This window comes from Anolis sagrei, chromosome X, assembly GCF_037176765.1.
Source record: "Anolis sagrei isolate rAnoSag1 chromosome X, rAnoSag1.mat, whole genome shotgun sequence".
Lineage (NCBI taxonomy): Eukaryota > Metazoa > Chordata > Lepidosauria > Squamata > Dactyloidae > Anolis > Anolis sagrei.
Window position 1 is genome coordinate 27,563,837 of NC_090034.1, and position 23,849 is coordinate 27,587,685.

Here is a 23,849-nt window from a genome sequence, read left to right on the forward strand (position 1 = left end):
GAGACACCAGAGGCACTCCAAGTAGCCAGCTTTTGGTCAAAGGACGTTTAGCATAATGCCAAGTTTTTTAAAAAAACTTTGTTTGTAGTTTTTAATACATTATAACTGTATTCTCAATTTGCTTCCGACATGATAAATAAAATATACCAAAGTCTAATTCTATCAGTTTTGTTAATTGGCAGGCCTCAAAATAATCCTGTAAACTAGGTGGCCCCCATCCTCCATTTCCTTTCGGGGGAGTAAAATATTGAGTTTGCTCCTGCTATCCAAGTTTTTATTGAGTTGCTTCACTGGACTGACATTCCTGGTACAAATGAAAAGGGTGGGGTAGGAGATTCTCTTATGTACTGCACCTCAAGTTATTTTCTGTTTGCCCTGGCAAAACAATCCTTTGACAATGCTATTGGCCAGGAAAGGTAAGAGGACTCTTGTCACTAACAACATTGCTCAATGGGACTGGTAACAAGAGGCTGTTTGGGGGGAAACAGTCTCAAACTCTCTCTCGAAACTGCAGCCCTGCTAAGGTAGGAAGCAGAGTTACTTTGAACAGAAGTAACTTAGTTCGGAATATTCTACAATTTAAAAAATATTTTATTAAGTGCATAATAGCATAATCTGTGAATAGGTAATAGACAGTTATTGTGTGTCCATATTGTAAGTAATGAGGTATCTCTATATTATCTATTCATCTCTTTTACAAAGTTATTCTTTTCACATTTTTCCCTCTTTCCCACTCCAGTCCCCCAACCACATTTTCTTCTATATCTTTATCTTTAACCATGAACACAGTCTTTGTACAATATCTATATTGGCTTCCCCACATTTTATCCATTCCATATAAGTCACCCATTTCTCTTTAATTTCTTCTGTTTTATCCTCTCAAACTATACATATTCAATTGGACTTGATCAAACAGGTAATTGTTCTCATTTTTTTCATCTCTCCACCCCCAGGCTATTACCGCCTTTATTATTTATTTATATATATCCCGCTTTTCCCCCCATCGGGAATTCAAAGCGGTTAACAACAAGGTATAAAACATACAGGTAACATTAAGACAAAAAGGAAATAGACATTGTCAATAATAACAATTAAAACATAATAAGACAATTAAACCATAATAAAGCACATTAAAGCTGAACCTTAGGGAAGGCTGAGCGAAGGAAGATCGATGCTTCTGAACTGTGGTGTTGGAGGAAAGTTCTGAGAGTGCCTTGGACTGCGAGAAGATCCAACCAGTCCATCCTCCAGGAAATAAAGCCCGACTGCTCATTGGAGGGAAGGATACTAGAGACAAAGTTGAAGTACTTTGGCCACATCATGAGGAGACAGCAAAGCCTAGAGAAGACAATTATGCTGGGGAAAGTGGAAGGTAAAAGGAAAAGGGGCCGACCAAGGGCAAGATGGATGGATGGCATCCTTGAAGTGACTGGACTGACCTTGAAGGAGCTGGGGGTGGTGACGGCCGACAGGGAGCTCTGGCGTGGGCTGGTCCATGAGGTCACGAAGAGTCGGAGACGACTGAACGAATGAACAACAACAACAAAGCACATTAAACCATTTATAAAACATAATAAATCCTTTCCTTCTAGGATAATTGCTGTGAATAAATCTTGGGTTTTTGTATTAATCTTATTATTCCCTAATATTCGCATTAACATAAAGTCCATATTTACCGGCTTTAAATAGTTTCTCCATTTTCTTTACTATCTTTCTCCAGCAAATTACTATCTTTGGGCATTCCCACCACATGTGGGCATGCCAATCTTTATTTGCACAATAAGGCCAGCATGTTGAGCTTATTTCCCTTCCCATATTTGATTGTTGGGCTGGTGTCTTGTACCATTTCCAAATAAATTTTCTTTCTAACCTTTTAAGCTTCTCAATTTTGATTTTCTTAACTCCCTTCCTTATTTCCTCTATTGTTTTTTTTGCTGCTTATTCTACAATTTGAACTTTAGCAAACTTACTTTTTGGACCCCAGCTCTCTGAACCAGCGAACTGTGAGTTTTAATCCAAAGAGGAACTTTTCCAACTTAGATAACACTGTGTAACATGATTTTTGTTCCTGGTTTATCAATGTCATTTCCTAATGGATTCTATCATAAAAACATTGGAAAGGTTGATTAAACTACAAAAACTTTGTTCTTACGAGAGGGACACATAGCACATTTTGCTCTAGTTTTTCAACGAATCTCTCCTCAATGAGTAACCACCAATTCAATATTGTTTGTGCCACAAAAACAAAGTTTCTGGAGTAGAACAACCACCTTCAAAGTAAGGACCGCACATTTAAACAGGAAACAACACTTTCAAACGAGGAACAGAAAAATGTTCAAATTTTGTTGCATAGTATAATTTATTTCTGGAGCCTGCTGTTTGACATTTCACCTTGTGATCCAGTAATTTGGACGAGTGTACAGTGTTCCTTCATTTATCGTGGGTGTTATGTTCCAGGACCACCCATGATAAGTAAAAGTCCATGAAGTAGGGATGCCCCCTCCTTCCCACTATTTCTCTCACTCACTCTTCACCTTCTTTACCTTCCTGTCAACCACCTCCACTAAGTCTGGCCTCCTTAATGAGAGCATTCAACACACACACCCCCAACTTGGTTGCTTCACTACATTGGCTATTGCTGCAAGTAATGACAGTGTGAATAAATTGTCAATATTTGCCTGAGATAGTGCTTGCAGTTCTGGAGGGACTCTTAATTTTTTGCATCTCATAGACTTAGCAGGGGGATTTGGTTAACCAGTTAAAATTCATGAGTAAACCAGGTTTTTTTAAAAAAAATCTGAAACATTTCGGGGGGGGGGGGGGTAGAACCCCTAAAAAAAACCCCTCGCTATAGGCCTGCTCTCTCTCACTCACTCACACAATCGGCAGGAAGGGAGGAGGGGAAAGAAGGCAAGGAGGAGAAGGAGGGGAAAGAAGGCAAGGAGGCTGAGCCTACACCACCACTGCCGTTGCCAGATCTGTATCCAGAGCGCATTGGCAGGGCCTTCCTGCTCAGTGTTCCCTCGCCACTTGAAATTGTATATTTTAAATTCTTTTTTTTAAAAAACGCGAAACTGGGAGTCTGTGGAGAGTCAACTGCGAAGTAGCGACGGAACACTGTATATACAAGTCCATGTATTTTTTAGGATCAAGAAGCCCATTGATGTTATATGTATTTTGATTCCTCCCTTCAGACAAAAAAAATGACTAACCAGGAGATTTGCCCTGAAGAAGTTATTCTGAGAGTAGAAATAACCACTGATAGGATTCCTCTACCTGACTACTTTCAGCCAAGGCTGTGATTTTACAATGTCCTGCCTTGCTCATAGTTTAATGGATTGAAATATCATTGCCTTCTATTGCATTTGTCCATCACTACCTTTCCTCCTTTGTTGTTGGGTGCCCTCAAGTCATTTCCAATTTATAGAGGGCTCTGATGGAAGTTGCCATTCAATAATTTCTAGGAAGACTATTCATTCCCCATTCTTACATGAAGAATTGCCCTGCTAGATGGAGCAAACCCTGTCCATCTCAGAAAACCCATCTTGAAAACCTTGATTTGGGGAAAGGGGGAAATGTTTTACTTTCCCATAATTTATGGTCTTGGTTAGAGTTTGGTTTACCTAAGTTTTCTTTTCTTTATTATTATATGATTTGGTCAGCGGTTTATATTCTGATGGAATCTGACAGATATGCAACCCTTTAGATAATTGTTAGTCAACACTTTTTTATGCATTTTTTATATATTTGGGTGCTCTAGTAGCATATCAAGGAGGGAAGTTAAATACAGAATATTGCCTGGTAAAGCCCCTTACACAAGCATGCAGGCTTGCTTGTTCATAGCAAAACGGTGCAGGAGAGGTGCAATCCGTGATGGGCACCTGCAAGATGCTTGAGATTTCAACCACTCACACAACATCCCTGGGCAAATTACAATGCCAACCTCTAGTAGAAGCAGCCTAGGACTCTCCAGGGTTCAAATTCCTGCTCAGTTACGGAAACCCACTTTAGGCAAGTCAGGCACTTTCAACCTGACTGGGAGGTGGTGGCAAACTTCCACTGCATGAAGAAAACCCTATTGAGTCACCTTCCTAGTCAACTTGAAGGCAAACAACGCAGGTTTGAATAATGATAATAAAGCCTGGGGCATTGGTCAACAGCTTTATTGCAGAAACAAGTTCACGTGCAACGATGATGTTATAACCACTACATTCTTGTTCTTGATTGAAGGAAAGAGGGATGGATTACACTTTGGAGGATGCCCAGTGCAAGGAGAAACTCCTGAAGACAGTCTATAGCCTCCAAGTTAAATCGGATGCCACTTTTCAAAAAGCCAGCCCTCTCCTGAGCAACCACCCTGGCCTGGGTATGGTGACCGAGGACCAAGTTCATCAGCTGGCAGAGAAAGCCAAGGTTATCTGCCACGACCTGGACAATATCAGGAATCATCTCCATTTCCGGCAGGATGAGTTGGTTCAGCGGATGCCAAACCCCAATGGCAACCATTACGGAGCCGTATGTGGAATTCACTGCTCCCTTGATGGGGTTCTCTATGTGACGAGTGAAAATGCCCCCAGGGTCCACACCCTCAACCGCCTGGGCCACACATTTCGGTCCCTGCCCTGTATAGAATGGAAAAAGAAGGGCACCTTTTTGCCTGAGGATGTGACCCTCACCAGGGCAGGGTTGGTGGCCGTGACAGACATGGTGAACGGAACCATCCGCATCTTCAACAATCACTCTAAGTTCTCCAAGGGCGAATGGCTAAGCATTGGAAAGTTTTCTGCCCCCAGGGGGATTGGAGTTGATGGGTCCGGAAAGATACTGGTGGCCGACTACACAGAAGGCCAAGTGCACTGTTTCGCCTTAGACCGCGCTTTCAAGATGCAGGGTGTCCGCTCCATCTCCAACCTTCAAGGGCCACGTTACGTGTGCCCGGCCCCCGAAGGAGGATTTGCGGTGAGCGAAGAGTGCGGGGACGTCAAGGTGTTCAGTAACACTAACAAACCGCTCTCTTCCATCAGCAGCAAGTATCACCACCACTTTGGCAACCCCGCTGGGATCTGTTCCGATAGTGAAGGCAACATTCTTGTGGCGGATGAACAACACCAGAAAGTGTACTTGTTTCCCAGTAGCGGATCCCCAATCTGCCTGGTATCAAAAGGTCTACAGAGACCAGCAGGAATTGCTTGTTCCACACAGGGTTTGCTTTTTGTTGCTGACAGTGGGGATAATTCCATCAAAGTCTTCAAATACCGCGTACGGCCCTATTACAGTGCTGACGTTACACCCAGTGACAGTCCGAATGTAACTCCTAGAAGGAGGGCAAAGTAGGATTTTTCCATGCTCCCACATTACATTTATGACTCTGCCTCACGAGCTGAATAGGTACATCTACACTGCATAATCAATGCAGTTTGACACTTTAATTATGGAATCACAGGAGTTGTGGTTTATAAGGTCTCACAAGATCTTTAGCCTTCTCTGCCAAAGAATGTTGGTGCCTCACCAAACTACAGACCCCAGAATCTTATAGCATTGAGACCTGCCACTTCATCAAATTCATTAAATGCTACAGAGCCACCCACTTAAGAAAAGGCAACCTACTGGGCTCATCACATGATGTAGGCTCTAGCAAGTGTAGGGTAGAGAGATCTTAGTGTTTAAAAGGGGTTGCAAAGGGTTATCTTTTCAGACGCTTTCTAAGCTGTTTGGCAAATGACTTTTTTGCAAATTATCCAGCTAGAGGTGGGCAAAATGGCCAATTCTGTCATGTGATTTAAAATGATACAGTTGAGCAATTTGTGGGATGAGCCGAAATGCTCTTTTGAGAAAAAACTCTACGATTACCTTTTGCTCACGGAGGAGGAAAGATTGGCAGTTTGCTGTGTTCCTTTCTGTCTCTTGCACTTTCTGGTGGCTTGCCTGCTTGCTTGCTTGCCTTCCTTCCTTCCATGTGTTGTGTGTGCCATGTGTTACCTCCTCCTCCCCTTCCTTCCTTCCTTCCTTCCTTCCTTCCTTCTTTTCTTCTATGTATTGTGTGTGCCATGTGTTACCTCCTCTTCCTCTCCTTCTTGCCCTGCTTTTTTCCTTCTTCCAATATGAGGAAAGTGTGTGTGTGAGAGTGAGTGAGAGAGAGAGTGAAAGAAACTGAAAGAAACTGAGAGAGAGAAAGAGAGAGAGAAGGATCATTGAGAAACTAGAGCAAAATGTGCCAAAGCAGGATGCTGTCCCTCCTGCAAAGACAAAAATTTTGCAATTTAATAAACTTTTCCCATGTGTTCATGATATAACCAATTAGGAAATGACATTGATAACCCATGAACCAAAAATATAGCCCAGGAGAGGAGGTATTTCTTTTCACAAAGAAAATGGGAGCGGGACAGTGGACAGGAACAATACCCTGCAATGTGATGGCAAATCCACTGAGAACTCCTGATTAAAATGGAGAGTTTGCTAGTGTGTGATGGAGGTAGGGAAATCATCCATTTAATTTCAAAACAGAGTATGCCTGAGCCGTATGGTAAACCTACTCTTCCAAACACTTGACATGTTCAGTGGAATGAAGTCTATGGTCATTAAAGTGGTGTTAAACTGCATTAATTGTATAGTGTAGATGCAGCTGGTATGTGCACTTCTCCAATTATGCATCAAACTGCTCTGGAGATGAAACTGATCTTACAACAGCACGTTAATTTTTTTGTGCCATGATTCCTTTTAAGTAAACAGAAAAGACGCAACAGGATACAGTAACGGCATGGAAAGAAACATTCAAAATGACACCAAAAAAAAGGGAGAGTCCTCAGGCCAGAAACAGCACTGGATAAACCATTTAGCCTGCTTGAGTCCAAATATATGGAGCAAAGAAGGCCGGCTCCTGAACGTTTCCTTATTTTACAACAGTTTGTGTTATGTTTTGCTCTTTGTTGTAGAAAACGATGATTTGTGTGTTTCTCCATCTCATCAGGCATGTTTGTCTTAACTGCGTATCCCTTATCCAAAAAGCTTGGGACCAAACATTTTTTGGATCTTGGATTATTTTTCTCTCTCCAGATTTTGGAATACTTGTATCTGCATACAACAGTCAGTCTTTAAGCATGATTTTTAAATGTGTGTGCTTTGTTAATCTCTATTTTGTGAATTTTGATATCTATTTTATAGAAATACTTTTTGATATGTAGCTTTTATAGGAATACGTTTTAATATGTGCATCTGTAGTGTTTTTGCAATGTTTATGTGTTTTAATTATTCTGTAACCCACCTCGAGCCTTGAGAAGGGGCGGGTAAAAAATAAAATAATAATTATTATTATCATTATTAAATGCACGCATAACAAGATACCTTGGAGATGGGCTTCATATATGTTTCATATTCACGTTATACACATAGCCTGAGATGATTTTATACACAATATTTTTTACTAACTTTGTGCAGTAAACAAAAGGTTGGTCCATTAGAAAGCAAGGTTGCCACCATCTCAGCTGTCTATCTGAACAATTTTGGATTTCCAAAGAAGGGATGCACAAGCTGTAATTCTAAATCATAAGTCTTCGGGGGGGGGGGGGTTAGAATGTAGAAGTTTATATATGTAATATGGTTCATTTCTTTGGCATGCCCCTCGCCTCTGGAACTCCCTCCTGAAGGAGATCAGAACAGTGCCACTCAGGCATATGGTGATGCGAATGTTAAAAGATCTGGCACTATGAAATAGGGAATGGAATTTAGACATGGCTTTTAACTTTGTCTTATTAACATCCTGTAATTTACTATTATTGTTTTCATGTGATCTATTTTATTGTCGAATGCGACGTTTCGTTTATTTTAAATTGTTTTCGCCTATTGTTGTATTTTACGGCATTGAACGTTTGTCTTTTATGTTGTGAACTGCCCTGAGTCCCCATGGGGAGATAGGGCGGGAAAGAAATAAAGTTTTACTTACTTACTTACTATAGAATGCAGTTTCATAACTTTGTTTAACTGCATTGTACGGAGCTATATGGTTACAAATAAGATTAGAAGGAAGGAAGGCATGGTTGCCATCTACAGCACTATCAATGTCCAGCAAAACTGTGCGAAAGCAAAGGTGAAGATTGCTTCGTACCGCCAGAGGCTTATCACACAAAAGCAGGCATTATATTGGAAGGGAAATGTGTGTCCCACCTATGTCTGCTGTAAAAAGATCTGAATTTTGCATATATCCCTCCCTAGTTTTGCTGGAAGAATACTCTTGTAACTGTCAAAAACAGCAGACCATTTCTCTGCTATTTGAAGGATTGCTCTCTTACATTTGCTGTTCTGGAATATTTAGGCTTCGTCAGGTTAGTATGCAAGAAAAGAAGAAAGAATCTCTTGATACTCTACTATCTATCTATTTAGTTCTAGTTGAAATTGCTTGAATTTTGCTATTAAATGACAGAGAGAGATTGTGGTTTTTAACATTGCACATATTTTAATGCTTTTTAACTGTGAATTCTTTCACAGTTAAATCCTGCTTTAATGTTTGCATATATTTGTGTAATTAAAATCATATGCTAATGATTTAATTTTAAGTCTCCTTTGGGAAGAGATAAAGCAGAGTATAAATAAATATCATACAATAATAATAATATTTTAATGTCTATGCTGATGCTTTTATGTCAAGCAGCTTTGAGTCTCCTTTGGGAGAGATAAAGCGGGGTATAAATATAATAATAATAATAATACATAATAATAATAATACATAATATTACTAAATTGAATGCTAATGCTTTTATGTCAAGCCATTTTGAGTCTCTTTTGGGAGAGATAAAGTGGGGTATAAATAAATATAATAATAATAATATTACATAATATTATTAAATTGAATGCTAATGCTTTTATGTCAAGCCATTTTGAGTCTCCTTTGGGAGAGATAAAGCGGGGTATAAATAAATATAATAATAATAATAATAATAATAATAAATTGAATGCTAATGCTTTTATGTCAAGCCGCTTTGAGTCTCCTTCGGGATATTTATCTATTTATTTATCATGTCAGAAACAAATTGAGAATACAGCTATAATGTATAGGGGAAAAAACCCCAAAACTCCTCAAACATCGTTAAAAACTTGGCATTATGGTGGATGCAACCCAAGGCGCTGCTTTCCTAATAGCAGGGCTCTCCTACCTGACTTCCCTCCTTCCCTCCAACCACTGGGCGCCTTTCTGTGGGCCAGGTTGAGGAGGAACTCCATTGGCCGGAACCTTTCCTTTGGGAGCGAGGGAGCCGCCCGGATGATAATCCGAGCCGGACCGCGTCTCCTAGCAACCGCCCCCCTCGCCGCCGGAAGTGGCTCCAATGTCAAGCGGCGCGCGGCCTTTGCTGCCTCCTGGTGAAAGTAAGTCATGCTTTGAACCGGCCCCTTCCACACTGCCGTATGACCCGGAATATCCAGGCAGATCATCCACATGATCTGCTTTAAGGTACCTTAGACCAGGCATGGGCCAACTTGGGTCCTCCCTCCAGGTGTTGGGGACTACAACTCCCACAATTCCTAACAGCCGGTAGACTCAGGGCCCTTCCACACTGCTGTGTAACCCGGAATATCAAGGCAGAAAACCACAATATCTGCTTTGAACTGGGTTATCTGAGGCCCCTTCCACACAGCGGTATAAAATCCCACAGTGGGCCCCTCCACACAGCCCTATATCCCAGAATATCAAGACAGAAAACCCCACAATATCTGCTTTGAACTGCGCTATTTGAGTCCACACTCAACTAATGTGGGATTTTCTGCCTTGATATTCTGGAATATAGAGCTGTGTGGAAGGGCCCAATATCTGCTTTGAACTGGGTTATATGGCAGTGTGGACTCAGAGAACATAGTTCAAAGCAGATATTATGGAATTATCTATCTTGATATTCTAGTTTATATGGTGGTGTGGAAGGGCCCTGAGTCCATTTCAGTGTGGACTTTATGCAGCTGTGTGGAAGTGACTACAGATAATAATCCAGTTCAAAACTGATCACGTGGATTATTTGCTCTGCTAATCTGGATCATATAGCAGTGTAGAAGGGCTGTATGTCAGTTGAGGTCCCGGCATTTTCAACCCAAGACACTTCCACACTGCCATAGAACCCAGAATATCCAGGCAGATCATCCACAATAACTGCTTTGGACTGGATTGTCCGGGTCCACACTGCCAAATATCCCAGTTCAAAGCAGATAATGTGGGATTTTATACAGCTGTGTGGAAGGGGCCTCAGGGCCCTTCCAGTTAGGCCCTATATCCCAGGATCCGATCCCAGGTTTTCTGTTTATCCCAGATTATCTGGCAGTGCAGACTCAGGGCCCTTCCACACTACTATATAACCCAGAATATCAAGGCAGATCATCCACATTCTCTGCTTTATACTGGGTTATCTGAGTGCCCTTCCACACAACCATATAACTCAATATTAAGGCAGCAAATCCCACAATGTCTGCTTTGTACTAGGTTATCTGAGTCCACACTACCATATATTCCAGTTCAAAGCAGAAAATGGGGGATTTTATTCAGATGTGTGGAAGGGCCTTCAGCCCCCTTCTACACTGCCATATAATCCAGTTCAAAGCAGATCATCTAGGTTTTATATGACAGTGTAGAAGGGTCCTAAGAAACTACCTGACAGCTTTACAAATAGAGTATAAAACAGGCCTGGGCCAACTTCAGCTCTCCAAAGGCCATCCAGTCTGACCATCATTCAGGTCAGACTGCCCTGTCTTCCTCCTCATCCACGGAGAGGGGAATGCAGTGCAATTTAGATGTCAGAGTATGCGGCTGGCTCTTTCCATTCCGCAGCCACATGACTCACGCATCGCATTCTGCAAGGGATCAGGATCGCGGAGAAACATGTCCTGGCTGTGACGCACGCACACGCTCCATTTATTCATTCTAAAGGTCTCTCCCACAGAGGCTAGGTCATTGTGACACATCCGTGATTAGCAATGGTCCCTAAGGATGAGCATTGAGCCAAGGATTCTTGCCCTCCACGTTACTGCTTTTTAACTTTTATGGATTCAATTCCAGGCAGTTCCCGAGCTACAAGTACCCGATTTACAAACGGCTCCTAGTTAAGAACAGGGCTGGACTGGATGGCCTCTGGGGGTCCCTTCCAAATATTTATCTCAGATATATAGATATAGGCTGTTCCCAAGTTACAAACACCCGATTACAAATGGCTCCTGCATAAGAATGGGGCAAAACCACAGGAAATGAAAAAAATCTTCCCCTTCAAAAGGAAAGGAAATCCTCTCCTGGAAGAGTTGTTATCAGGGGGAAAGGGGGTCTGGTCTCTAATTTTCTCCGGTCCTTTTTTCCACAACCAGCCAAATTCTTCACAATCCAGTTTTCCCAGGGATGGAAAATGAGGTGAAATCTTCTGAGCAGTGGCACAGACAGCAAAGGAAACACCATAGGAGTGTTAACCCTTCCCTATGCTATCTATATATTTATCTGGAATTATACTTTAAAAATGTCCTTGTTCAAACTTACATACAAATTCAACGTAAGAACAAACCTACAGAACCTGTGTTGTCTGTAACTTGTGGACTGCCTGTATATGGAGGTGCCCACTTGAACAAAAAAATGCAGAAACCTGCTTTTACTACTTTTCCATGAGACTGTGTTTCAAAAACAACAAAGATTTGTGCACATTAAAGACTGGTTATTTTTGTAAGGACATATGCTTGTATGCACTGATTATGTGGGCTGTAGACATGAACATTTATGTTGGTGTGCTTTGTAGCTGAGGGAATGTTGGAACTTGGTTCTTTCCAGGCAGACATGCCATTTGGATTTGTCTTGGGTTCTGCTTTGAGAAACAAGGCACCGCAATTTTTCCAGTAACTAAATGATTGCTTTGCATGTGTTTCCTATAACTAGATGTTCAGAGGGTTTTTAAAAACTTTTCTGCTATAAAGCAAGCTAGAAAAGCCTTTCCTCTGTATCTGGTCAGTATCCCTTCCCTCAGGAACAAATTTTAGGCATAGTTAATTGGCTAAAAATTGTCCAGTCGCATCCCATCAGTGCAAATTGAAAAATAGTTTAATCCAGTGTTGAAAAGGATGGTCATTTTGGGGCCAGATAGGTGGCCCTGGGGAGAACATTTCGTAATTGTGTGAGAAGGGCACAATGAAAAATCCTCCTTTAGAAAGCTTTGTGGCGTGGCTTGTCCTACTTTTGACAGGAAAAAACCAGAGGCAATGACATGTAATGAGTAAATGTGACTAGGTTTCCACTTCTTTTCTTGTTTCTTCATGGTAATGTTAAAAGAGATTTACTGATGTCTCCTCAATTGCCTGGCCTGTTGTTTTTTTTCACCATCTGCCTTCAAGTCATTTCTGATTTACAGTGACCCTAAGGCAAACCTGGGGTTTATTCAGAGGAGTGTTGACATTGTCTTTTTCTCAGACTGAGGGAGTGTGAGAGCCTAAGGTCATTGGGGATTTTCATGGCCAAACAAGGATTTATACCTAGTCTGACTCTCAAACCACTTCCATGCTGTTTACAAGAGAACACTATTACATATAATATGCCGTCTATGATCAGCATTTCTAAACCGACCCGAACAGATGTGAGAGCAGGTAGAAATTTTGCTGTTGGGTGTGAAGACTCAACCAAAGCAAAAATCTTAAAATAGCCAGTTGACTATATTCTTGAGAGATTTGTCTACTATTTGAAATATTTTCTGGAAAGTAGTCAGCTTTCGTAGTTTGGATACTGCTGCTAGAACTTGGACCTGGCAACACTCTGGTGCTGGTGCTTCCTACTAGAGCAGGGATGGGGAATATTGTTGTACATCAGATGCCGCTATTCTTCACCATTTCCTGTGCTGGCAATAGCTGATTAACCACAACATCAGGAGGACCATGTGTTCTCCAACTCTCTTTCAGGAGCACGATTCTGGGAGCCTTCAGTGGGAGCCAGATCTGGTCTTAAAGCTAAAATGCCATGTATTTGTTGTTGTGACAGCGAATAGAACCACATCAACTGTGAGCTAGGCGTGACCAATGAACAGTTCTTGTCCCACCAACCTTTATTTAAGTTAGAATAGAGTTTTTCAACACTTGACATTGTGGGCACTTACTTTGGATATTGCAAGTAATATGCGAGTGTTTATTTCAGCTTTAAAAATCTACTCAAATGATGGTAGTTTGTGTATTATGCTTTGCTTTTTAAAAAAAAATTGTCTTGAGTTTTTCTTTTGGAAATAAGGGTGAGATAATGTGAAAAAAATACAAAAGCAGATTAGGATATGTAATATATATCCAGTCTGCAATTTTTATATTTGGTATCAGACTAAGGCACCACTTACACTGCAATTATCGTGCAGGCTGAACTCGATTATATGGCAGTGTAGACTCATATAATCCAGTTCAGTTTGTATTATATGAGTCCACGCTGACCTGATTAAAATTCTGCAGTTTAATGAAGGCCAATGAAGGCCAACTGCATTCCTTCTTAGAATGAGAATACCTAAAAATGTTAGTATATGCTCTGTAAACCTCAAGGCTCAACCATTGCAATGTGTTGTCCATTGGGCAAACTCTGTACTAAGTCTGGAGACTCCAGCTAGTTCCAAACATAGAAGCTAGATTCGTTACAGGGACATCTTCTAAACTTTTTGTCCTGTTCCTGTATGTTTTTTCTTAGTCCTCCATCATTTCACTCTGGGCTTGGCACTTCATATATCAAGCTCAATGGCTAGTGATTTAATTATCAGCTTTTGCACAAGTACAACTGGCAAATCACGTGCAAAATCTCCAATCAATTATTTTCTCCATAAACCAAAACAGGGGTATTTGTAGGACTGAATTGCAGGGCGAAAGCAGCCTTTATTTTCCACCCTCAACAGATGCATTGTGTTTTAATTCCTCCTTCCCCATCAAGGAGAAACTAGCCTGTCTGAAATGAAAAAAGGCAGAAGGAAAAACAGTGGTGGCAGAGAACTGCTGGGAGAGGATTAAAACATTCAGTTCCTTTCCCCAACCCCATTCTCTGGTTCATGCCCTTTTTGCCCAGGCATTTGTGTTAAATTCTGGAACGTACACACTAAGCATGTGCAAAATGGCACATAATTCTGTTTTTGTTCTGTTTTCAGGTGCCCCCCTCCCCTGTTCTGTTTTCAGGAAGATTCTTCCCAAACTCTGAATTCTGAATTACGAATCCGAGTGGTGCCCCTCCTAATCTCCTGGAAACTTTTCAAAAACAGAACAAGGGGGACCTGAAATTCAAAATGAAAACAGAACAAAAACTGAACAGATTTTCACACCCCTAATTAGTACACACACTTTCATATAATTTCAGGAGGAGGGGAGGGAGCCTTTGGAATCTCAAGCTTGTCCTTTCAGCCAAGGAGTGAGGACTTGGGCATCTTTCAGATTTGCAGTGAATGATGCTCTTCAACACTGCTGCAGGGGAAAGATCACGCTGCGAGGCTTGTTGGTCTCATCCCTCTGGAGCCAGGAGCCAGCTCCACTCTGCTCCCTAGTCCCGCTCCCAAGTTCTTCCCACCTGTCCATGTGTCATTTTGAATAAGAATGGTTTTTTCAGGACTTACAATGTGAAAGAGCTAGTGAGATGAATTAGCCTTTGGTACCAGTAACTCTGGTCTTTCTCTCATTACAAGTAAGAGGACATGTACCAAACAGACACCACTTTTCTGCCTCAAGGGACTGGGAATTCATCCATGAACAGGCATCGCTTCCTCCAGCAGCAGTTGACAGTCCCTGACTAAATCAGCCTGGGTGCCAAGGCATCCTAAATGCAAATGAATTGCATCTTTTCTTGAGCTAAATGCCAGAATCATGTATACTTTCGTGGTGTGCTTTCTCTAAGGGAAATAGGTTTCGGCAGAGACTGTATATCCCCTTTTTCTATGTATGCCATAAAGAGAGAGTACAAGTTGGTTTTTTTCCAATCGCTGGGCCTGTCACAGAGGATACGGCCTGAGGGGAACTTGGTGTTTTTCACGTGGCTTCCCTGGTGCAGCGCTGAAGGACAGAACAAGGACAGTGATTGCTGGGTGTTGTTAACTCCAGGCCTGCCCCCTCCTTACAGAAATGATGTTTCTGTTTGATACTTCTGAGTTATTTAAAAAGACAGCGTCACTTACTTCCTGGGTCAACATTCTATTTCTCTTTATGAAAACTGAAGTTTTGGTGTCACCTTGGATTTCAGGGTAAAATCATATATGTGTGTGTGCATGTGCGTGTGTGTGCATATGTGTTTAGCTAATGTATTTGCTCTGCCACCTTTTTCTGTCTTTGCTCTTGCTTTTTTACTTAATATAGAAACTTAAAAGGTGAATAGTTTCCTGGCATAAAGACATGTTGCAGGAAAAACCTTTAAAACCCATTGGCAAAGAACAACTATCACCTCCTAAGGCAATATATTTTGCTTTCACCTAGCTTTTACCATTAGGAAGTTTGACCCAACTGAAATCTATTACTCTGTGATTTTTTTTACACGTTTACTTCTAGCCCTTCCCTTTAGAACAGTGGTTTTCAACCTGTGGGTCCCCAGGTGTTTTGGCCTGCAACTCCCAGAAATCCCAGCCAGTTCACCAGCTGTTAGGATTTCTGGGAGTTGAAGATCAAAACGTCTGGGGACCCACAGGTTGAGAACCACTGCTTTAGAATAACAGAGAAGAAAGGGGCAATTCCCCTCTAGAGGAATTGATTGGGGAGCTAGGATTGAATTTTCAACATCTGGATTTTCTTCATTTGTGCCTTTGTGCTTCAACCAATAAGTATCGTAATGCAATTTTTGTATTTGTTTTATCTCTAGGTTTTATAGTTTTCAAACTTCTATGTCATGGTGCTTAAGATCTTCTTCCCTTTCTGCTGCTCCTCAGCTGAAAGTGGCCTCCTGGTCGGGCGATGGATTCCGGAACAGAATTCTGCAGTCATCTTGGCTGTGATCCACTTCCCTTTCATTCCTGGTCAAGTGAAGCAGTATCTCTCCGAATTGCAGCATATGACACAGGTCAAGATGACTGTGTTGGGTTCCTGGACGAACAGTAAGCAAGCCAAGGAAGAGAGTTTGGAAAGGTTCCTGGAAGACCTTGGTGCAATCTTCTCTCATGATCCTTGGGTCCAGCTCAGCAAGGAGAAGGACAGCAAGTTTTGGCGCTGTGTGGCCACTCAGAAACTGTCTGACAGCAATGAAGAAGATGAAATTGTCTTGATTTATTATGACCAGCGTAAAGTGATGCTTTCACAACTTCACCCCCCTCAGAGGCCAATCGCTTCGAATGATCAGAAGACAGTAGATTCTTCCAGACTAGCTGTTGTGTTTGACACAGTGGCAAAGAGCAAGTTACTATTCATGAGAGATCAGTACGATGAGGGGCCCATCAAGCTTACCCACTGGCAGTCAGAAGGTGTAGAAGCTAGTATTATTGTGGAACTGTTAAAACAGGCCTCTGTACCTACATGTATGCTGATAACATTCCTCCTTTCACTTGTCTCTGGAATTTGTAAAAGCAGGTATGTCATGTAGTACGGGGTCAGCTTCATGTGATGAATAAGAGGCAAACTCAAATGCAGATCAGAATCAGTACAACTGGCTATTTCTACATGTGTAAAACAATTAATTGTGTTAGTATCATTACAAATTTGTGATATTTTGATGTGCAAAAATTAGTTTCTTGAATGATGTGGTTCAGCAGAGTGGTTTTCAAGCTTTCTACTTTCCAGAAAGTGTTTCCTCATCAAGGACATGCCATGACGTTCCTGGCACTGGAGAGGAATCTGTCAAATATTTTAAAGAAGAGCTAAGGAAATGTGGGTTTCCTTGAACTAAGGAAGCAATAATTATTGGAACATGGTGCTTGAACACAGGAAAGGGACATTATTCATTACATTGCTTTACACTAAGAATGAAAAAAAAATGATGGCTTAAATAATGTAATGACTTCTAATGATGCTGAGAGCTACAGATGGTTTGACTGTGTAACTACGTTCTTTAACTGTGTAGGCTCTTCCATGATAAATGTAAAAAATCATATTCAGTTTGCATGATGTGATTGCCATTCCTGATAAGTGTGGGCAAAGCTCTGCCTAGGGACATGCCTGGTGCAACTTTGTGCAATAGAGCTATTGTCACAGCCAGCCCTAAAGATCATCATTATTCTATTAATGATAATGTTGATACTGGATATGACATGCTAGAAACTGTCTGTGAGACCTTGAAGCATATTTTGGGAGTTTTTGTGTCTAACCATGTGATGCTCTTAGCCAAGATATACTTAATTCTGCTTCTGTAAGAGTTTATAATCTCCCTGCCCTGCTAAAATTCTCTTGGAGAACTGGGATGTCCTCCTAACAATGTTTTGATGCTATTGAAGCCTTCCCCATGACAGAGAAGTGGAGAAAAGTCAGTTTCATGTGTTCAGCAGCAAAATAAACATTAGTTCACATAGTCTGCCATTGAGTCCTCCCAGGGGTGAGAAGAATGGTATATAAATATAGTAAATAATAATAATAATAATAATAATAATGGGGCTCTGTACTTTGTATCAGCATTTGCTAGAGACACATATCCCCAGTACACAGTTGTTCAATTGCAATATATTATAATGTTTCCTGCAGTAAATAAGGCCCATTTTTAATAAGAGGATGGATTTTATCATCATATATTCACCTGTTATTCCTGATGGGACTAGGACTGGCCTTTCTTAAGAATCTGGCTGTTTACAGTTTCTGTGGCTATACTTGACATTGTTATCCTTAGCATTCTGTGGGTATACTTGGTGTGAAAGGGTTGTATCATTCCTCCAGAGTCGCAGAATTCAAAACTTAATTTGGCAACTGGATTCCCTCTGTGATGGGTTGGGAACATTTACAGTTCAAAGCTCTGTGCAGCAGTGCAGCCGTGTGGTGACCCTTACACTCAGCCCTGTTGAAATGCCACTGATGTGGAGTTCTCTCGGTGCTGGGAAAGTGACAAAAGCCTTGCTCCCAAGTGTAATTTTGAAAAGATGTGAAGCTTAAAAGCCTGTGCTTGTAAAAGCTTGTGCACTAGAGCCGGAGCAGGCCATCGGCTGAGATTATGCCGCACTGTCAGAATGTGAGGATTGGAAGTTTTGTCTCCAAGCTGGCAAAGAGCAGCTTGATTAATTCCAATTGGATGCCGGTTGCTAAAAGCATTTGTGACCAAACCTCAGCAAGTGTAGCCTCAGGCTAAGGGAAAGAGAGTCCATCAACAGGTTTCGAGTGAGCTACATTTGTCATGGAAGATTATTCTTAGCTTATTCATACTTTCTGTTGGATGTGTAACCGTTTTAGCTTTCATCGTGTTGTTTAAATGCCTGTGAGGGAATGGAGGTGTTATGTCAAACTGCATCCTTTGCAGGCAGATGGATCTCCAGCAACAATTTACAACATACCTAATTCAAAACAGTTTGTAGAAGCACAGTGGAGCATTAACTAGGAACTAGATTGGTGGGCTGTTGAGAGTGAAATAGCTGAACAGTCTCAAACTCATTGTGTATCTTTGACGGAACTGTTGGGAGGTAAGGAACCCCTTTCTCTCTCTACTTGGGTTCCTGGGGAGTTTTTACCAACCAGAGCAGACAATAATAAAGAGATGGAAGGTCAAACAGCCTGGTTCATAGAAGGTCAATTTCTATATTCCAAAAGAGTACTGGAAGATTTCAGTGGAAAGAAAAAAAATTAAATTCTGCTTGTGAAATTAAAGGACTAAAGATTGGAACTGACTGCGCTTTAGAAAGGTAAATATCTGTGGCAGGTTTTTCATACAGCAGCATAAGATATAAATAGTGACATGAATATAGGGAAGTTTCTTACATTTTCATATACTACATTATTGGAAGAGTCAGCTTCTTTCGCCTACTGACTGCTCTGGACCACCATCTTGTGGCTGGTATTGGTAATGTAATATATGTGGGGGGGTTTTAAAAAAATGTTAAGTTTTGCAATAATTTTGCACCAGAGCAAGTAATCAACTCTGAACGTATAGAGAGATGTTTTCAGGAAGACATGCTTCAAAACAAACTGTTCCACAGAAATGGCATTAAGACTATTCAAGATTACAACCAAACAAAAACCTTGGATTTATTAATCAAGTATTGATACATTGATTCCTTTTCCTGCAGCAAGAAAGTATTGATTTCTTACAGTTTGCTATGTGAAAACTACTACAAATGAAAATGTTATTTAAAGAAACAATGTCTTTTAATTAGGGATGCTACTACTATATCAAAAGGGCTTGGAAAGATTGATTGAAGCAACTAATCTATTAAAAGTAGCACCTCTAGCTGTTGGATTAAAAAATTATACACAGCTAAATTCTGCCTTCATGGCATCTAGGCATGCACCTTGGTTCTTTGGGGTTCTCTTATCATAAAACAAGATCTTGCTGGTTGTAATAGGTGGGAAAGAAAACAAAAGACACAATAATTCTAGATCTAAGTGTCTAACAATTTAAGTGTGCAGTTAGTCCAGGGTGATTTTCTCTGCCCACCCACCAATTGAGCCTTTTAGTACATCCGCAAGTGGCACTTTTTCCCCTCTGTCACTTCAGATGTTGTTCATAGACAGGCCAAGTGATCAGCATTGTGCTCATGTTACTCTAAGTTGGCAATAGGTTGCAGCAAAGTGTGAAATATTTCTGGAGACGCAAAATAATGATTCATGCTGTTCTACTATTAGCTGTTACGCATTTCTTGGTTATTCTCAGGTGGAACAAACTATGATGGGCTTGAAGGATTCTACACAGATGAGGTGGGACATCTCTGTGAGAATTCTCAGTAAACCTTCTGTGAAATGTAACTGAAAAGGTGGTAAGGGTTGCCCACCAATAATTCTTGTTGCCTGAAGGCAGAAGTATTAAACGTGTCGCTCTCCAAATGTTTGGGACTCCCAGTAGTTTTTGCCATCTGTCCAGTGGCCAGGAATTCTGGGAACTGAAGTGCAAAACATCTGGAGGACACCACTGCCTTAGAATGATACACTTCTGTTTTGAGGTAGTAACAATTAAGATGTGTGACTGCCGGTGGAATCCTCCATTGTTTACTCATGGTGGATCCTTTTGCTTGTAATAAATGCTATTTAGAATGTCTAGATTTTCTCCTCAAAACTATTTGGGTTCTAGTGGGGGTGAAAATTGGATGAGGAATACTATTAACCAAGGGGAAATTGTGTGTCCTCCAGAAGAAACACATCATTCAGTTCTTGCCTTTGACTAATGTTGCAGTTGTAGTTTTGGATTGCAAGAGTGGCTTGAGTTTTGAGGAAAAAACAGGAATCGTATGTCTGCTTTCATTTGTGTGCATCTTTGCACTTTACCTAGAGCCTTGACGATCTGGCCGCTCTCTTTTCTCTGGAGCAAACTTTCAACATGCGAGCAATTGGGGCACCGGCTGCAGCACCTCCAAGTCATCAGCAGTAGCAGAAAAGCTCCAAATCAGACCCAGCTGATGAGGTGGGACATCTGTGTGAGAATATGTTTTTGTTGCTGTATGTGCGTGGTTCTTTATTTATGTCAACAGTGTTAGGTACACCTTGAAATTCAAATAAATATGTATGCTATTTGTCATATTGGCCAGTGTCTAATTGCAGATGACTATGGCATTTAGCATTTCCTATTGGGTTATTTGTGCAAATACCATGACCTGTTTCACTTTTGACTATGTTCTCCTTGTATAGGCTGACTAGTAAAAGGCCAGCAAGTAAATACAATTGGCCATCAAAGAAAATTTGGAGAATACCAGTAGATTTTGATGAACTGTAGCACAGAAGTATTGTCATGTTTATGTTGTGTTTTTCAGAAGTACAGTAGTGTAGGATGAAGAACTATTTACATGTTGTCCAAAATGCAGTGGCATATTGTGTGTTTTTCTATGAGAGAGAGAACGTGCTGTGTTCCATGGTGTTTATGTTCTGTGCTGCTGTACCTCAAAAACTCATATTGTGTTTTTCCCCCCGTATTGCCACCCACACAACTTTAATTTTTTTTTAAAAAGGAGAGGGTTGCCCAGGAAACAGTCCTGGCAACCCAACGTGGGGCAGCCATTTGACATATCTGTACTCTTCCTGCCTCTGCTCTCTCCTTTGCTGCAGTGACCTCAGGTGCCCTCGTGATTCAGGATCCCGCCATGCCATTGTTTATCCTCTATATATATTTCTCTCTTTTTGCTTCTGGTTTGGGTAAATCTTTTTTTTTCAGTGCAGGGTTTTGAAACTTTTAAGCCATTGAGGGGGTGATGGAATGGTTGACCAAACACCCCAAAAGGGTTCTGAATGCAGGAACAGATTTTTAAGAAACCAAAGAGGGGGAAACTTTCCAGATCTCAACATACAATCCCACATAGAGATATCTATTATATAGTCAACTTTCTATGTTAGCTTCCCTTTCCTATCACTTAGAATAGGCTTCCATGACCAAATGTACTCTATATATTTTGGATGTAAACTCACCATTGGCCTTGCTAGCTAAAACTGACATCTACTGGAAAAGCTACTTTAGAAAAAGAAACCCTGTCTCCATTTTAATAACCTTCCTTTGGTAACTTATATATTTCTATTCTGATTTCAGAAAAGCAAACATCTTTCTTTCTGTCCTCATTGATGTGGCTCTAGGGATACTGCTGATGTCATGGCTGTATCAGAAAAATCGTATTGGGCATCTTGCCAATGACCTTGTTCCAATGGCTGATGTAAGTTTTTGGCTTGAGCCTTATTTATATTTGAAATTGTAACTCATTCTCTTCCAACCTGTTGTCTTGCACATATGTTGGAGTTCTGTTCCATCACCGCCAGCCTACCTGAGGGTACAGAGGCCAAGATAAAGGGGCTCCTGCTTCATTAAAAGGCAGATCGTGGTGCTGTGTGGTGTTATGCTCCTGCTGAAGATGTTCAGAGTTTGGCTCTACTCCCTCATTCATTCCTAAATCTTGAGACCCAGGTTTCAGCAGGGACCAGAAGTGCCTTTACACAATTAAAGGCTGTGCCCATTCCTAGAGATGTCTAATTTGGCTATTATACTCCTTTTGTTTTACAGTGATGCGCTTTGCATGTGGCTGCCTTTGAAGACCGTTCAAAAACATCAGCAGCCAGATGGTTCATTGGGAATGACTACAGGGAGCATACAATTGCCTTATTGCAACTTATTCACAGGCTGCTAGGTTTTTTCATAGTTTTGAATATGACCTATAATACTTTAAATGGCTCAGGTCCAGTATATTGGAAGGGCTCTCTCACTCTATACATGAGCCTGCCCAATCTCAAAAATCTTTGATTTTTCAGGGTCTTCTTGATGGCTGCTCCCTGTCTTTGAAACTTCTTCCCTCTGACTAGAATGTCTCTCCCCACCCCCCACCCCCTTGCTTTCCTTTGACAAACAAGTGAAAACTATCCTATTCCAACAATATTTTAGGAGTTGGATGCAATGGGGTTTTCTTGTTGTGTTATTGTTGTTTTTAATAACCTGCATTTTAATGAGCATTTTAATTGTTTAAATTCTGTGTTTTACTAAAGTTGTTATTGTTTTTAATATGAAAGCTGCATTTAGTCACAATAGTTGGGAAATTGTGAGATATAAATGAAATAATAATAATAATAACAACAACAACAACAACAACAACAAAAATAGAGATTTTCTAGTAGGTCCTTATATAAACAAACTCCCTATAAATTTGTCAGGTTGGAGGGTTCAATGAAAACATCTATCCCTCCAAACAGCAAAGGAAGGACAATTGAATGGATGACAGAACTGGTTTACTATGTATTCTATTAGAAGAAAGGGGCAATTGACTCTCAAGTTATTCCTTTCTTCTAACAGCAGAGAGTTACAGAATCATATGCCAGGCATGAGAACTGAGCCTGAAGTCTGGAAAAACCATCCATAATTTATTTATCAGAGTGCTTAGAAACATCATTGAGGAGTTCTGGAAGTCCCAAAAAAGTAACTTTTTCAAACACTAGTTTATCATTCCATCTAGGCTGGGAACTCTGCCTTATCTCTGCCCCGGAATCATAAACCATATTGCCCAGTCAAAGCTTGTCAAGAGAGAAGCAATTCCCATTGTGCTCTAGACCCCATGAAGACAGGAGCCAGATTTTCTGCAAAATGTACACTGTTGGACTATATTGAACCCTAGGAGCCAAAATCCAATACATCTGGATGGCATCAGTTCAAGGAAGTTGGGTCAGACCATATTTGGCCTATATCGCCCTCCCGAAAGATCTCAGACAGGCCCCTACTTTGGCGGTTTTCAGAAAGAATCTGAAAACCTGGCTGTTCCAACGTGCCTTTTCAGATTAGGAACCCCACTACCAAACCCCAGAAGCACTTTAGTAGAGCCAAGATCACTGCTCATCGCACACTGCACTTGATTTTAATCCTATATCCCTCCGACACTTCAGCACTTTTTAATCCTGTACCCCTACTCCGGCCGGCTCAGTTTTTAATAATTGTCCTGTTGTATTGCTATTGTTTATTGTTTTCTGCTTTAACTGTTTTATTTGCTATGTACTGTATTGTTGTATTGTGTTGGGCTCCGGCCTGCTATAAGCCGCATCGAATCCCTTGGGAGATGCTAGCAGGGTACAAATAAAATAATAATAATAATAATAATAATAATAATAATAATATCTGTATATTCTTTCATTCCAGCAGACTAGTAAGCAAAGTTGTAGCTGCCAAGAGTTTTAAACAGAAAACGGCAGAAAATGAACTTTCCTCTAAGAAAGGCTCTCTCTTTTTTAGTCCGGTGAAAGAATCGATTGCTGTTGAATGGTTTGTGCATTGTAAATATTAAATGAGGTCTGTTTCTGAAGAATCTTGCACTTCCCTCTGTATAGCAAGGGAGGAAGTCCGCAGT

At 40.9% G+C, this 23,849-nt stretch overlaps 2 protein-coding genes and 1 long non-coding RNA gene across 5 annotated transcripts in view; 2 read left to right on the forward strand and 1 right to left on the reverse strand.

Annotated features, from left to right (window-relative positions):
* LOC132780591 (uncharacterized) overlaps window positions 1–9,217 on the reverse strand; it is a 55,256-nt gene extending 46,039 nt beyond the window's left edge. The window contains exon 1 of the long non-coding RNA XR_009631922.2: window positions 9,147–9,217. This is a non-coding gene — a long non-coding RNA (uncharacterized lncRNA). The remainder of the gene's footprint in view (window positions 1–9,146) is intronic.
* NHLRC4 (NHL repeat containing 4) lies at window positions 4,847–5,334 on the forward strand. The gene has a single exon (XM_060785796.2). The coding sequence runs from the start codon at window positions 4,885–4,887 to the stop codon at window positions 5,332–5,334; it is 450 nt and encodes a 149-aa protein (XP_060641779.1). The 5' UTR covers window positions 4,847–4,884.
* Window positions 9,218–9,281: 64 nt separating the features above from the next.
* PIGQ (phosphatidylinositol glycan anchor biosynthesis class Q) overlaps window positions 9,282–23,849 on the forward strand; it is a 33,037-nt gene continuing 18,469 nt past the window's right edge. Inside the window, exons 1-4 of one of the 3 annotated variants that reach the window (XM_060786218.2) lie at window positions 9,282–9,357; window positions 15,791–16,491; window positions 20,318–20,449; window positions 21,563–21,683. In XM_060786218.2, the coding sequence (XP_060642201.1) occupies window positions 15,818–16,491; window positions 20,318–20,449; window positions 21,563–21,683 (927 nt within the window). In that variant the 5' untranslated portion in view covers window positions 9,282–9,357; window positions 15,791–15,817. The other 2 variants (XM_060786217.2, XM_060786219.2) reach the window with 2 other exon arrangements.

Coding starts and splice junctions, on each gene's coding strand:
- NHLRC4 (XM_060785796.2), top strand. CDS start 4,885: ATGCAGGGTGTCCGCTCCATCTCCAACCTTCAAGGGCCACGTTACGTG.